The 14,999-nt window shown below is 37.8% G+C and overlaps 3 protein-coding genes across 5 annotated transcripts; all 3 read left to right on the forward strand.

Annotated features, from left to right (window-relative positions):
• The first annotated feature begins 730 nt into the window (after nucleotides 1–730).
• LOC127791501 (triacylglycerol lipase 2-like) lies at nucleotides 731–3,767 on the forward strand. Of its 2 annotated transcripts, XM_052321413.1 has the most exons (9): nucleotides 731–904; nucleotides 1,003–1,113; nucleotides 1,198–1,338; nucleotides 1,571–1,681; nucleotides 1,778–1,921; nucleotides 2,015–2,055; nucleotides 2,137–2,216; nucleotides 3,228–3,323; nucleotides 3,435–3,767. In XM_052321413.1, the coding sequence occupies exons 1-9, from the start codon at nucleotides 731–733 to the stop codon at nucleotides 3,752–3,754; spliced, it is 1,218 nt and encodes a 405-aa protein (XP_052177373.1). In that variant the 3' UTR covers nucleotides 3,755–3,767. The 2 variants fall into 2 exon arrangements, 1 of the variants encoding a protein (XP_052177373.1); XR_008020958.1 differs by lacking the exons at nucleotides 731–904; nucleotides 1,003–1,113; nucleotides 1,198–1,338; ... (2 more) ...; nucleotides 2,015–2,055; nucleotides 2,137–2,216 and having other exon boundaries at nucleotides 3,021–3,323; nucleotides 3,421–3,566.
• An 11-nt stretch (nucleotides 3,768–3,778) lies between these two features.
• Nucleotides 3,779–7,072, forward strand: LOC127791500 (triacylglycerol lipase 2-like). Of its 2 annotated transcripts, XM_052321412.1 has the most exons (10): nucleotides 3,780–4,613; nucleotides 4,774–4,901; nucleotides 4,991–5,098; nucleotides 5,188–5,328; nucleotides 5,426–5,536; nucleotides 5,638–5,781; nucleotides 5,882–5,922; nucleotides 6,074–6,153; nucleotides 6,247–6,342; nucleotides 6,490–7,072. In XM_052321412.1, exons 2-10 carry the CDS (start codon nucleotides 4,833–4,835, stop codon nucleotides 6,807–6,809), a joined length of 1,110 nt encoding a protein of 369 aa, XP_052177372.1. In that variant the 5' UTR covers nucleotides 3,780–4,613; nucleotides 4,774–4,832; the 3' UTR covers nucleotides 6,810–7,072. The 2 variants fall into 2 exon arrangements, with proteins under 2 accessions (XP_052177371.1, XP_052177372.1); XM_052321411.1 differs by having other exon boundaries at nucleotides 3,779–4,901.
• A 1,482-nt stretch (nucleotides 7,073–8,554) lies between these two features.
• Nucleotides 8,555–14,842, forward strand: LOC127791923 (protein disulfide isomerase-like 2-3). The gene is made up of 9 exons (XM_052322107.1): nucleotides 8,555–8,797; nucleotides 9,926–10,084; nucleotides 10,850–10,963; nucleotides 11,564–11,733; nucleotides 12,460–12,559; nucleotides 13,169–13,345; nucleotides 13,428–13,573; nucleotides 14,158–14,304; nucleotides 14,385–14,842. The coding sequence occupies exons 1-9, from the start codon at nucleotides 8,570–8,572 to the stop codon at nucleotides 14,560–14,562; spliced, it is 1,419 nt and encodes a 472-aa protein (XP_052178067.1). The 5' UTR covers nucleotides 8,555–8,569; the 3' UTR covers nucleotides 14,563–14,842.
• Nucleotides 14,843–14,999: the final 157 nt, after the last annotated feature.

The raw sequence follows: 14,999 nt of genomic DNA on the forward strand, positions 1-14,999 counted from the left end.
TAGCAATAGTAAGATCGCTCCTTTTAAGACTGAAAGATCATGTGTTCAAGTTGTTGAAACGTCCTCTTTTCAAAACAAGGCTAGGACTGCACACAAATACAACCTTCCCCGCCTCAAAGAGCGGGGAGCCTAATGCATTGGTGCGCCACTTTTCAGCTTAAACGTGGAGAGGGATCAAAATATACAGTAGGTCATGTCTGTTTGGTTCCCTGAGCTGGACTGGAAGAGAAGAAGGAAAGCAGGAGAAGCTATTTGGTCATGGAGGTCAATGTGTTCTCTTGGATAGAAACTAGCATGAACTGGGTGCATTGTCAGAGAGCTAGTAGTGATAGGTCTCAGTTTTCTAAGAACGGCACCAGCTCTATCTCCTGCTCTACCAAGGAGACAAAAGCATTGCAAAAAAACAAAACTAGAGAGAGAGAGAGAGAGGATTTCAGTTTTCTAAATTGGCCTGATTAGCCTTGATGGTGAATTAAACTAGGGATTCATAGTACAGATACCGAATCCTCACTGCAAGAAATCTAGAAGTTAACGGAGTTCTATTAATTAATGGTACAAAAAGGGACAGCCCAAGTCAGTTTCCTTGTTTAGAGCTCTTCTGCTTACCTGCTAGATTTCCAAGTTGCTTTTATTATATTATATGCTCAGTCTTGCCTGTATCTGCATTTTCTCTAGTATAAAAATTGCAGGGAAGTTTCTTTATGGCTGCATTGGAACAAAACCACTAAATATGGCCAACAGTGTAGCCTCTGTGCTTGTGTTCATTGTGTTTTGTGGATCAGCAGTTGGTACCCGAACAAAATTGTTCACTTCCAATGTTCCGGACAGTGTCTCAGCAGCACCAGATGATGGCATTTGTAAAATGATGGCAGAGCCACAAAACTACACTTGCCAGGAACACACAGTAATATGTCAAAATTCCATGCCATTTCACTTGGAAAAGTTGTAAGATTCATAAAGCCAGTTGTTTGATATAAGGTGATGGAAATCACTGTTTTTCAGGTGACAACCCAAGATGGCTATGTCCTCAGCATGCAAAGGATTCCGGTGGGTGGCTCAGGTGGAGCAGCAGGCAACCAGACACCAGTCCTGTTAGTACATGGTCTCCTGGTGGTTAGTTTTCTGGAGCTGCTAGTTTCCTGCAATTCTGTTTGATAAACTGCGGGTTATTAAAACATGGAAATGGTGAATTGGCAGGATGCGGCAACATGGCTTCTGGGTTCTCCGGACCAGTCTCTGGGATTTATCTTGGCAGATAACGGGTTTGATGTGTGGCTTGCCAGCCTTCGTGGAACTAAATATAGCCTCAGGCATACTACTCTCACCCCGGAGGACCCTGTTTGTACCTTTCTTCCATTTATATGTTCTCCTTTTCATCATCCATCATCTTATCTATACTGATTGTCTATACTTTGTGTTATTAAACAACAAAAAAGCCATTAACTCTGCAACAATTCTAGTGGGGGCAAATAACACCTTAAAGATAGTGAACTTATTCACGTTTACAGTCACGCTATACAAAAATCCTACCATATTTTCCCAGTACTAACCTCAGTCTGCATCTCTTTAGCCTTATTGGGATTGGTCATGGGATGAATTGGTAGCCTATGATCTTCCAGCTGCATTCCAGTATGTGCACAATGAAACAGGACAGAAGCTTCACTACATTGGTCATTCACAGGTGACTATGCGTTCTTCTGGTGCCTGTATTCTGCCGTGTAACTAACTTCAAGCTTTGAGTCCTTTCTGAGAACTTTGATTTCATCTTCTTGTGCAGGGAACCCTGACTGCTTTGGCTTCGTTCTCAAAAGGGGAGTTGATTGACATGGTAAGATCAGCTGCTGTACTCAGCCCAGTTGCTTATCTTGCTCAAATGACCTCTCCCATTGCAAGAAATGCTGCTGACAATTTTACTGCTGATGTAAAAGGCCCTTCTTTTCTTCATTTTTTTTGCTGTACATTCTTTTATAAATTTGTAACTCTCTGACAATCTGTAGATGTCTTTTTCTAGCAGACTTCATATTGGCTGGGGATCCATGAATTTGATCCTTTTGGGTAAGGAAAACATTTCATCTTTCTAGTTTCTCTAATGTTATACTGCTGCAACTGTCTGATCTTCTTCTTCTTCTTCTTCAGGCCTGCTGCAATCCAACTTCTTGCATCTATATGCCAGAAACCGGATGTCGACTGCAGCAACTTTCTGTCAGCTTTCACAGGTACTGTGAAGATATTCCAGGTCTGGGAAATAGTTCTTTTTAGATTTGGAAGTTGAGGCAAATTTGATATTCAAAGTCTGGGAAATAGTGCTCTTGAGATTTGGAAGCTAAGGGCAAGTTTGATATCATTTTTTCTTCCTGTTATTATGTTGATCACATGAACTCCCGAATAGGGTAGGCGCACACAACTGCACACACAGATTATAAAGAACACATAAACAGAACAATAAGAATAGAATATAAACACTCATAAGACACAGGGATTTATCTTGGTTCAGATCACCATAGGAATGACCCTACGTCCAGCCTTTCAACCGAGAGCAATCCTTATTATGTTCTTGAATGAATAAGTACAAGATCTTCCACACAAGCACACTTCACAGAGATTACAAAAACTTCTAAAAACAAAGCTTTCCTCTCTTGTAACACTCGTCTTTTTCTGAATCATTTAATAGCGCAATCCAGACTTCGATTTATAAAGCATAGAGGCGGATTATACAATGTGGAACACCAGTAGTTACCGTTAGGGAATGGTAGATACCGTTTGAACTTTTGTCTAACTACCACCTAACTACCTAACTAATACTTGATGATTTGTAAGCCTTTGGGCTTACTCGATGCAAACCAATAACATATTATTATTATTTTTTGTAATTGTCTTTCTGAAAAATAGAAATAAAATATATTATTTGATAACTAGTTATGTTTTTAAAAAAGTGAAGGCAGAAAATCAAGACTGGGCAAAAAATGAACCAAGAAGGGGGCGGGGTTTTTATTTATCTTTGGAACAATTTTGTCATTTTCTAAGAAAAAGTCAATCATTATTTTGATAATATCATGATATTAAAAAACTATAACTAGTGGCATTTATCATGTATATCAGCATATATAAGAAATATGGATAGACCTTATGAAACTTGTTTTCGAGTTCTAAATTTTAGTTCTTAGAAAGCATGTTATCGAACATCATTTTCAGTGTCTAGAAATGAACCCAAATCTTTTCATCTGCAGGTCCTAACTGCTGCCTCACCCCTTCTGTACTAGCTGCTTTCCTAGAGAACGAGCCACAGCATACATCGACAAAGAACATGATCCACCTTGCTCAGAGTAAGTATTCTGAAATCCAGTTTCACCTATCACCACCCTTGATAAAAATTGAATAAGAATTAGTATCTTAAGAATGTCTCAAGATGTACGAATCCAGGGCTTATTGGACAGTGATCAAAGAAGGAACCATTGCCATGTATGATTACAAAGATGAGGAGGAGAACAGGAACCACTATGGGCAGTCTGCTCCTCCAGTATACAACATGACAAGCATCCCAACTGACCTTCCTCTCTTCCTCAGCTATGGAGGCCAGGATGCTCTTTCTGATGGCGAAGATGTTCAGCTGCTGCTTGACAGCCTCAAAGATCACGAGGAAGACAAGCTTGTCGTGCATTTTGTAGAAGATTATGCTCATGCAGATTTTGTTATGGGGTCAAATGCTAAGCAAGCTGTGTATGATCCTCTCATGGCCTTTTTCCAGGCTCACTGACAACATGAACTGGGAAGAAGACGAGAATCAGATCACTATGAAGTTTCTCTCAGGTTTTCCTATGCAATTTGCTTCTCTTCGTACAAAACAATACTATCTGTCTCAAGTTCACTGAGTTCACAGTTTAAGTGTTCGTTTTGATTGGAGTCTTTGTTTTTCGTGTATAGCGAGTTACTTATATTTGAATGTTTTTTCTGGTTAAAATAAATTGAAATTACCTACCACTGAAATCGATGTGCCCTTTTCAACTAATTAAGCCACCATTTTTAAGTGTGGAGATGGAGATAAGACTCGCTAAACTACATAATTTATGCAATCTGAAACTAGAAAAGGACATAATCATCTGGGGTCATTAATAACTTACTAGATTGGTTGAGTAAACCCAAATTGCAAGATGGCAGAGATCAACCACTCCAGAACAGGGCAGAGGTTTCAAACACAGACATTGTTGGCTAATAAGGGCAGAGACAAACCCCCTGCCCTTAAATCTTCGAGGACTTCTAGCAAGTTGAGACAGAGAATAAGGTAATGTCTAGTGATCAAATTTCTTCTTACTCTTGAGATGGGAAGTTCGTTAGTCTGTTGATATTTCTTCTTGTGATTATTTAATTTTATTATTCTAGTAACACCTTCCCTTTGTTTCTTTCCAACACTTCCCGAGACAAGAGAACAACAATTCAGTGTTCAAGCCTTTTGAATAATCCAATTCAATGTTCTTTTCACTCAGTGAGAACACATAAATTAAGCCCAAATTTTATTCAGATGGCGTGGCAGAAACGGAATCTTGAGGTTCAAATAGAAAACTAGCTTCAAATGGCTAAGGATGGAAAAGAACGGGCTGTGGGAGGGTATTGATCAAGTATACTTACTTTTCTCTGTCTGTATGTGGGTCTCTTCCACTATAAATTGAGAAAGAAAATTGAAGTTGCTCTGAGAACAGAAGGGGGTTCTTTATCAGTCAATGGCCAAGACTCTGACCCATTTATTATCTCTACTAATTCTCTTCTTTCTGTCAGCAGAAGCAGCAAGAACGAAACTGTACTCAGTCAATGGCAACAATGCTGTTTCTTCATCATCAATGGCTGCCAGTGACAGTATCTGCAAATCAATGGTGGAATCACAAGGCTATGTTTGTGAAGATCACAAGGCAATTCAGTATTTCTCTTACTGTTTGGTTCACTGTCCCTGATTTATGCATTTCCTGATGAGTAATGCAAATTTGATGGGATCTTTCAGGTGACAACAGAGGACGGTTACATTCTCAGTATGCAGCGGATTCCAGTGGGGCGGTCAGGCAAGAAACCCGACAAGCCACCAGTTCTTCTGCAACACGGGCTTCTTGTGGTTAGTATGCAGTTTTCCATATTGATGAGTCAATATTTTTTCAGTTCAGATTGATCGAATAACAATATCGTGGGATTGTATTTTTGCAGGATGCTGTGACATGGCTGCTGAATTCCCCTGACGAATCTCTGGCATTCATCTTGGCTGATAGTGGCTATGATGTTTGGATTGCCAACACCAGAGGCACCAATTCGAGCCTTGGCCACACATCGCTTAGTCCCACTGACGCGGTTCTCCTTATCTTAGTTCACGTTTTTGTCAAACAAATTGCAGTATCCCAAACTTCTTTTTTCCTGATTTTTATTTTGCATATTGATTTATTTGCAGGCTTATTGGAATTGGTCATGGGATGAACTGGTGACTTATGATCTTCCAGCTACATTCCAGTGTGTTTACGATCAGACTAGGCAGAAGCTGCACTATGTTGGACATTCATTGGTAAATATCTGTATACCGCGCCATCACCTGTTCGAGTCAGAGCTTTCTTTAGTTCCTATTGTACTAAACATTTACTTTCTTTCTTTTTTCTAATTTTTTAGGGAACTCTGATTGCATTTGCTGCATTTTCTGAAAAGAAGCTACTGAACATGTTGAGGTCTGCTGCACTTCTCAGCCCGATTGCTTTCCTTGGGCAGATGCCTTCGCCTCTTGCAAGAGCTGCAGCTGATGCTTTCATAGCCGAAGTAATGATAATGACCCTCTCCAGTTTCAGTTTGATCACAAATTGCAGTATAATTTGCTTACAATTTCCGGTTTATTGTTCTCATTTTTTTTTTTGGGCAGGACTTGTACTGGTTAGGGCTGAACGAGTTCTCTCTAGGCGGGTGAGAAACAAATCCTTCATTCGAGCTTAGGAATACACATATGCAGATACAATTGGAATCATCTAAGTTTTCAGTGAACATGAACAAAATTTAATCCCTTGTAATTGAATGATCAAATTTTGTGCACAATCCCACTCCTCTACGTGAACAGGGAGGCTGCTGCAAAACTCGTGAAAGATATCTGCGATAAAACGCATAGTAATTGTTCTGATCTGATGACTGCTTTTACTGGTAACACTAATGTTCCCATGCTGCTCATTTGGCATCTAGAGGTTGATGTTTTGTTTCTCCATCACTGACTAGATTTCTTGACTTCTAAAATAGGCAAGAATTGCTGCGTGAATTCTTCAAGGACTGACATTTTTCTTAATCACGAGCCTCAGCCATCGGCAACAAAGAACATGATCCACCTAGCTCAGAGTAAGTCCCTATCTATCACAAATAAAGATTTGCTCCTGACTGTCCAGTGTCATGTGTCTAATAAATAGCAAGTTCTTTTCTTTTATTTTCTTTTCAGTGGTATCCATTCTTGGAAAACTTATTGTGCTGGATGTGGATTCGGTGCAGTGATTCGAAGAGGGACAATAGCGATGTACGACTATGGCAGCGAGGATGAGAACAACGAGCACTATGGGCAGCCGACGCCTCCTGCCTACAACATGGCCAGCATCCCAAATGACCTCCCTCTGTTCCTCAGCTATGGAGGGCAGGACTTGCTCTCTGATGTGCAGGATGTGCAGACTCTGCTGGACACTCTCAAAGATCATGATCCCGACAAACTTGTCGTGCAGTACAGGGCAGACTACGCTCATGCAGACTTTGTGTTCGGTGTCAATGCTAAGCAAGTCGTATACGATCCCTTGGTGGCCTTCTTCAAGCTTCACTGACAAAACTTGTACTGCCAAATAGAAAAAGTAGCACCAAAGAGTCTGCAAATTGTCGACATTAACTTGTAATTTGGAGGAACAAATAAAAATGATCATTGGATCTAAAGTAGTACACTTTACTCAATTTCTCAGAGTCAATGAAGGTTTATTTTACATAGAAATGCCCTGTCCAATGTCTCTAAATCAATCTTGCAAATTATAGGGTTCCTTCCATGACAGTACTGGATTCTATGATACTAAACTAAGATGATGAGTTCCTCTCAGCTGGCTCAGATTTTGATCATTTTCTTCACTTCTTGATTCATCTCTCTGTGATCTCTCTCAGATATAGATATTAGGCCTCATGGAGAAGTGATTCTGGGAAGCAACAAGGGCAACAACCATTGGATCTGCACCATCTCTGGAACAGCCCTTCTTTCCTTTCGATGGAAGGAAGAGCTCATCACAGGTTACGGCCTGAGGCGGCGCCGAAGCTGCTTGATGGCCAGAAGCAGCAGTTCTATCGGCTGGGAGAGACACCATCTTCTTCACCTTTATCCAACACTTGATCACCATCTTCTCCATTCTTCCCCATCAACTCATCTCCATCTCTCTGATATATATGCATTCTGAGGGGTTGGTATATCACAGAGAAAGTGTTGTAACTGGAGAGAGAAGAGAGAGAGAGAGAGAGAGAGATGTAAGTAGGGGCCTCATTGGGCTTGTCCTTTTCCTGGTTTTGAAACTTTTTGCATCAGTTTTGTTCGGAGCAATAGATCATGTTTTGGCAGCATTGTTGGGTTTTTAAAGCAAGAGAGCCTCAAAGCTGTTGGCTATCTTTGCATAGAAAGAAAAGAAGCAAATTTTTAGATATCTTTCAAAATCATCTCTCTTTGTATGCAAATTTGCTAATTTGTCTTAGTGTTATTGATTAGACAAATATATTTTCTCCCAAATAATCTTGTAAGTTGTAAAAGTTTAACATTTTTTGAAAAAATGATAGTTTTTTTATGAGTTAAATAATTAATATTTATAATGAGAATTAACAATAAATTGTCATGTGAATAAAGGATACATAAGACTAATTTCAATAAATATCATCATCCCATGATATGAACATTTCTAATTATGAGTTGATTCTCATGTGTCACATTTTATAATTAGCTAAGATATCGATAATTAAATAAATAATGAAAATAAAAATAATCACTTAAAAATAATTACACGAAATTTGACGATTATGTGACCTCATTATTCATAATAAAAATATTCTCTTAAGCATCAATCTCTTTGTTACGATCATATATAACTTAATCGTTAACATTCAATTTAAATTATGATCATATATAACTTAATTCGTCGACATTTAATTTAAAATATCAAATATTTATTATCTAACTCTAATTAATAAATTATACATTTCAAACGAGAATAATTCATTATCATAAAAGCAACATCGCATGACTACGCGCACTTGCGTGTACCCATTTAAAATTTGAAGTTTATTTATTATTTTGTAAGTTTCTCCAATTTGATTATTTGAACATATTATTTATTTTTAAATCCTAAATTAATGATAATTCGAAACCATTAAAGGGGGAGGAAGGACGCCCATGTCAATGTCATCATAGACACGTGTCGAGAGAAAGCTCGACAGTTCAGAATCCTGTTCAATTCGAGGTGACCCTATACTCCCCCAAGCGTCTCATGACGTGTCAAGCTCCTATTGGCCCGCACACGTAGCTCTGAAGAGAGGGTTTTTCTTCTCTGCTTCGAGAGGTATGCGCGTTTCGAGTCTTAACATTTTCTCAGTCTCACTCGAGAAATCCAGCGAAATCGGAAGTCTCTTCAGAGAGAAGAACATGCATCGATCAATATCGTCGCCAATGTTAATCGCTTTCTCTCTGCTCTTCTTCTTGTTGATCTCCAGTCTCAGTTCGCCAGTGGATGCATTGTACGGACCAGCGTCGCCGGTGTTTCAGCTAAACCCCTCGAACTTCAAGTCCAAGGTAAACAAAATCTGGATGCAGTTTTTGCTCAGGATTCAGTTAATTTGGCAAAGAGCTTTGAATCAATGACTTTAGATCCGTTCTGTATTATCAATTTTCTGGAAGCGGATCATCTTGTGTACTTGTGCATTTTAGCTTAAGTTCATCTATTCGCACTCTATCGCCGCAATAGGCATTGTTTTATATATCTGAATCTGTGATAAGTTGGCTAAACCTCCACCTTGCCATTCGGAATTGGTCTGATTTGTGTGTGGTTGCTGATTTATTCTTTATGATATTTTCTTATGTTTTATCAGTTGAGTGGGCTGATCAAGTGAAACGGTATTTTCAATTTCAGTAGTTCTTGTGCTACGGAATTCTGATTTGTGGAGGGAAAGAAAAACATAGGGACAACATAGGAAAAGAAAATGAAGGCTTTGGAGGTAGTTATATATATATATATATATATATTGGTGGTTAGATTGCAAGAGTATGTGTTCCTCTTTGCCTACAACTAGAATTTGTGGAAGGAAAGAAAATGAAGGTAAAAAATAGGAAAAAGAAAATGAAAAGATGGCAAGATAAATTTATTCCATTTTGGTTGGTTGAGAAAATGTGGAGAAAGTAAACAGGTAACAGGTCTTTGTCAAAAGAATTCATCTCTTAGTTTAGTTATTTCCTTTCTATTGAGAATTACTAGATCCAAACACAGCAATAAGTAATTTCAGTTTTAGGATTGGTGTTGGGTTGTGATTATATCTTCGTTCTTTATTTGTCATCAAGAATATCATTCTAAAGAAGGGATTTCTATTTTCAAATTCATATCTTTATCTATAGTCAGCTACTTAGTAGGACATATTTGAGATTCGAAGTGTCTTCTGGAAAACTAGCAGGAGCTTGTTGATGTGCCTGTGTTTATTTTCCTTAAGTTCCTCTTTTATCTGTGATGCCAGTAAGAAGTAAATCTTTTCATGCCTACATATTCCACAATAAAAATTCTATTGCAATGAAATTTTGTGTGCTTGGAAATTAGTCAATTCTGTTGGTTGTTTCCTCAGTTAAATTGCACTTCTAACTTATGTGCTTAAAAAAAAAAGAAATAATTCTAAACGCATTTGTCTTGATTTGTTTCTCTTTAAATGGTGACAGGTTTTGAACTCTAATGGGGTTGTTCTAGTTGAGTTCTTTGCTCCTTGGTGTGGTCACTGTCAAGCTCTGACTCCTACATGGGAAAAGGTAGCTTCTGTCTTGAAGGGCGTTGCTACTGTGGCTGCCCTTGATGCCGATGCTCATCAATCCCTTGCTCAGGTTCTTTTATAGTTGAGATATTTCTACTTGAAAACTGGTTTTTAGAATGTTGTGTGTATTCTCAGTGACAAACCTACGTTCCTTTCTTTTGTTAATCATCAAATGCAGTATCTGTAATGACCTCCAGAAAGTTGATCGATCAAATAATGAACAGCCCACTGTTTTAGTAGCTTTAATGGCTTTTCCTGCAGCCCTGGGATGTGAAGCTGCAGGGATGAATTTTCAGTTGACACAATAGTGCTTCTTCTTGGTTAAGTAAAAAGAAAAAGGAAATAATCTTCATAAAAGAGTACAATATCAATGGAAGTTTTGTTTTGTTTTTGTTTTTTTTCTTAAAAAAAAGACAATATTAAGGGAGTTTATGATCAGTTGGAAAGGGGAGAAGAGGAAAAGCAAAGAAAAAGGTGTCGTCGGAGACTAGAAAGCATAGTAATTGTGGTGTTAGAACTTTTAGAAATTAGAAGCATAGTATTAATGGAAATTTGCTAGGATCTATGGTGCGTTGAAAGTGTTTAGCAAGGATTGACCAGATATCAAAATCACTACTGATGTTGCACGGCCTTCTTTAGATTTCATTGTCTTCTGAAAATTGTCAATGTTGCAAATAAATAATGATTATAATAATAAAGAATAAAACAAAACAAAATAATTATCTTTACCATTGGAGCTTTCATGTTTCTAACTTTACAGAGAATGTTCTATTGTATATATCCTGGATGATTGATTTATCTTCAATGGGGCTGACAAATTCTTTCTTTTTTGTAGGAATATGGGATTAGAGGATTCCCTACCATAAAGGTATTTGTTCCTGGAAAATCACCAGAAGATTACCAAGGACCAAGGGATGCCAAACCCATTGTGGAATTTGCCCTGCAACAGGTTGTTGCAATTCCCTGTTTGTACTTGAATTCCATTTATCAAATTGCTTTCTTTCTTTATCTAGTTTGCCCCTTGTTCCCTAAAATGTTTTGCAGTCCTTTTATTTAGCTTAGGCTGGAAATTTTCAATATTTCATTTTCTTCAATTCTTTTTTGTTAAGTTCATTCCTCTCCGATATTTGGAAAAATCGTTTGTAGTAAAATGGTTGAGTTTTATAGCCAGATATTCATGCATGGTAAAAATGTATGTCCCAGAAATAACGCTGAAAATATATGCACCTCATCTGAAGAAGAAAACATTTCTATTATTCCATATATATCTCTTTCACTACATAGCTTATCACAGTTTGAGAACTTGACATACACCCTCTGGCCTATTCCCAGGATAAGTAATGGTTGCTAGTTGTCTGGACATGGTTATCCAATTGCGCTATTTCTCCAGGCCTATTAAGTGTTAACATTTTGTTCCATCTGTATCTCTGCTTTGCTCATGTGTGAGGTTCTCTAGAGGAAGTTTGTCAGATTTCAATATGCATTTCCTTGCCATTGCGGAACTTGTGCTTGTCTAAAATAATGGTTAAATGCTTAATGTTGAGTACAGATAAAGGGGCTTCTGAAGGAACGGTTACATGGGAAAAGTGCTGGAGGATCAAGTGAGAAATCAAGTGAAAAATCTGAAACTAGTGCATCTGTTGAACTGAATTCACGCAATTTTGATGAATTGGTGCTCAAAAGTAAAGATCTATGGGTTGTGGAGTTCTTTGCACCTTGGTAAGTGACGCTGATACTTGATTTTAATTGATTTTTCCTTGCTGGCGGAAAAGATATTGGCAAGTCAAAGAAAGTCTTCATCGTACATTTTTCTTTTTTGGCCTAGAATTCATAATATGAGATCTGAAGAGTTTTTACATTGGTTATAGGCTACCAAACGCAACTCTGCTCATTTAACTGGGTTTTAGACTGGCTGTAAATAGGAAAATTTTCTTCAATACTAGAAATGTTGAAAGAATTACTCAATGCATGGGCGGTGTTAAAGTAAGTCTTTATAATGTGGAACTAAAATCCTCTGGGTATGAAATGGAGCATCATCACCTTGAATGCAGAACAGCAGTGTCAATTGTGCAACTAATGCAAGTTTGCAACTGTAACTATAAGTGAAGTTGAAAGAACAACTAAGAAGTTATGGAAGGTTTTCTGCACAACGTAGTGGAAAGAACATTAGCAAGTCAAAGAAAATATTAATGACGCAGAGCTAAGGTCTTCTGAATGAGAATGGAGTCAGAAGGATGTCGATGACTAAATATCATAAAGAGCTTTTCAAGGGCCTCCATTTTTATGGGGCTTCATCTCCCTTTTTTTTAGAAATAAAAAAGGATAAATTGAAGTGCAAGCACTGATTTGTTGGGGTTAATTGCATTTGTAGGTCTTGTATGTTAATACTGATTTACTAGCATTTAACTATTTTGTGATTAATTGATTAAGTTTGTTCTTCTAAAGGTGTGGACACTGCAAGAAGCTTGCTCCAGAGTGGAAGAAGGCTGCTAATAAGTTGATTGGCAAGGTCAAGTTGGGTCATGTGGACTGTGAAGCGGAGAAGGTAGTTACTCTTTTGATTTTGACCTCATGAATTGTCACCTTTTTTCATGTTGGATTTTTCTAGAATTACTGGAGTTTCTAGTGTTATATTAATTCTAAAGATAATATATGTTCTAGCAAAATTCTTTTTTTATCATATTTTGTGCTGGGACTAGGTATGCCATTGTCAGATTTGAGTTTTAACTGGAGTAGGCTGAGGCGATGGCCATGTAGGATCTTTCTACTTTTAGTTTGGGTACAAAATTTGCATGCCTGCCCTTTCCAATCGATCTTGCCTTATCACCTTATCTTCAATTGTAACAATATACGTCCAGCAATGTTTTGAATTTTGTTTGTAATGTCTAATTTGGAGGATGGAATGGGGGATTGCCACATGGAAAAGAGGGGTGACACTTGGGCCAGATGGAATGGGGAAGGTGCAAAGAGTTTACCCTTAAGGATTCACTAATTTTCTTTCATTATTTGGTACTCATGAGGATTCAAATTTATATTTCACTCCCTGTTTTTATCTACCTTATGCTTTTCTCCTCGTGCTTTTCTGGTGCTTCATCAACTAGTTCGGATTTTGTTTTTATGAAATGGCAAGACTCTAATGAGTTGTTTGCATCAGTCCCTAATGAGCAGGTTCAATGTCCAAGGATTCCCCACCATCTTGGTATTTGGTGCCGATAAAGACAGCCCAGTCCCCTATGAAGGTGCAAGAACTGCCTCAGCAATCGAATCATTTGCTCTAGAGCAGTTGGAAACCAATGTTCTGCCGCCTGAAGTGACTGAGCTGACTGGTCCAGTAAGTCTTGTTTTCCAGCATTTGATTCTGTACGTGCTCGAGATATGCCAACTACAAAGCTGACTGTGGTCTTTCTATTTAGGATTTCATGGAAGACAAGTGTGGTTCAGCTGCCATCTGTTTTGTTGCTTTCCTCCCTGATATCTTGGACTCCAAGGCCGAGGGAAGGAACAAGTACCTGGAAATGATGCTATTCATTGCCGAGAAGTTCAAAAGAAGTCCGTACAGGTAAGAATTTGAACCCATCGATTTCTCCCTTCTTTGTAGAAGGATCCCTAATTCAGATTTGATGTATGGGAATTTGACATCATTTCCTTAAAACAAGAAGTACATAATGACCCTAGAATTACAAAATCTCTTTTGCTTAGTGGTTTTACCTTGGGCCTTACAGAAATAATTGGATTAAGGCTTCTCTCTTTGATGTTTCTATTATGATTTTGGATTGAAAACAAATCACAATCAAACCATCAACCACACAAACGAACACAGAATTTAATGTGAAAAACTCAAATCGAGAAAAATCACGGGAAAAAAGAACAAAATATCACTATGATGATATTGGTACAATAATAGTAATATAGTTGCCACTAATTTTAAGGCATCGGACACCTATTTATAGACCTAAAATCACCTATAGATATACATAGAAAATTATATCTTGATCTAAATCGAATTTGACATCCTAATCATAGGTAAATTTGAAGTTCTAATCATGATCAAATTAGGAGTTTTAATCTCAGATAAATTTGAATTCTAGATCACAATTATAATAGTTTCACTCTTGCAAAAACAATGTTCCGTTTTATTTGCAGCTACGTCTGGGCAGCTGCCGGTAAGCAACCAGATCTTGAAAAGCATGTGGGTGTTGGTGGCTACGGATACCCGGCTTTGGTAGCGCTCAATGTAAAGAAAGGAGTATACGCCCCACTCAAGAGCGCATTTGAGCGGGATCACATTGTGTAAGTATTTGGTTCTTATTTTCATACGACTTAGATAGAAAATCATATGATTGGACTATTATGGCATTTTGGTTTGACAGAGAGTTTGTAAACGAGGCAGCCCGAGGGGGAAAGGGTAACTTGCCCCTAGGGAGCACCCCGGTGGTTGTCAAGACCGAACCATGGGATGGTAAAGATGGAGAAGTTATAGAAGAAGACGAGTTCTCCCTTGAAGAACTCATGGGAGAAGAATCTGCGAGCAGCAAGGATGAGTTATAAACTAAGCTCCAATCTCATTTTGAATTCCAGTTTGGAAATGATTTTGATGTGTTCTTGGTATTAGAATGAGAATGTGTTTGAGATCACGGATTACAAGGTTCATGCCCCACCACATGACTTGTTTCTGTGATTCAAAGACGAAACATTTTTCAGTAGTAACTTTTTTATTTTATAATTTACATGGAAGGGGCAGTTAGTTGCACTCCTTTGTATTGGCATTGCATTAAATGAGAACAATTTCTCTCTCATATTTAAAAATTACGTACTTTTCTTCAGTTAATGATTAATAAATTCATATAATTTTATAAAATCTTAGTAGTGTGTAACAAAAATCTGTTAAAATTATTAGATATATTTATCAGTATAATTTTTCAAAAGTGAAAAATAAAAACCCTTTTTATTGATTCCAAACTAAAAGAATGGTTTGCATGCCAACT

The sequence above is a fragment of the Diospyros lotus genome, chromosome 15 (assembly GCF_014633365.1).
Source record: "Diospyros lotus cultivar Yz01 chromosome 15, ASM1463336v1, whole genome shotgun sequence".
In the NCBI taxonomy this organism is placed as follows: Eukaryota; Viridiplantae; Streptophyta; class Magnoliopsida; order Ericales; family Ebenaceae; genus Diospyros; species Diospyros lotus.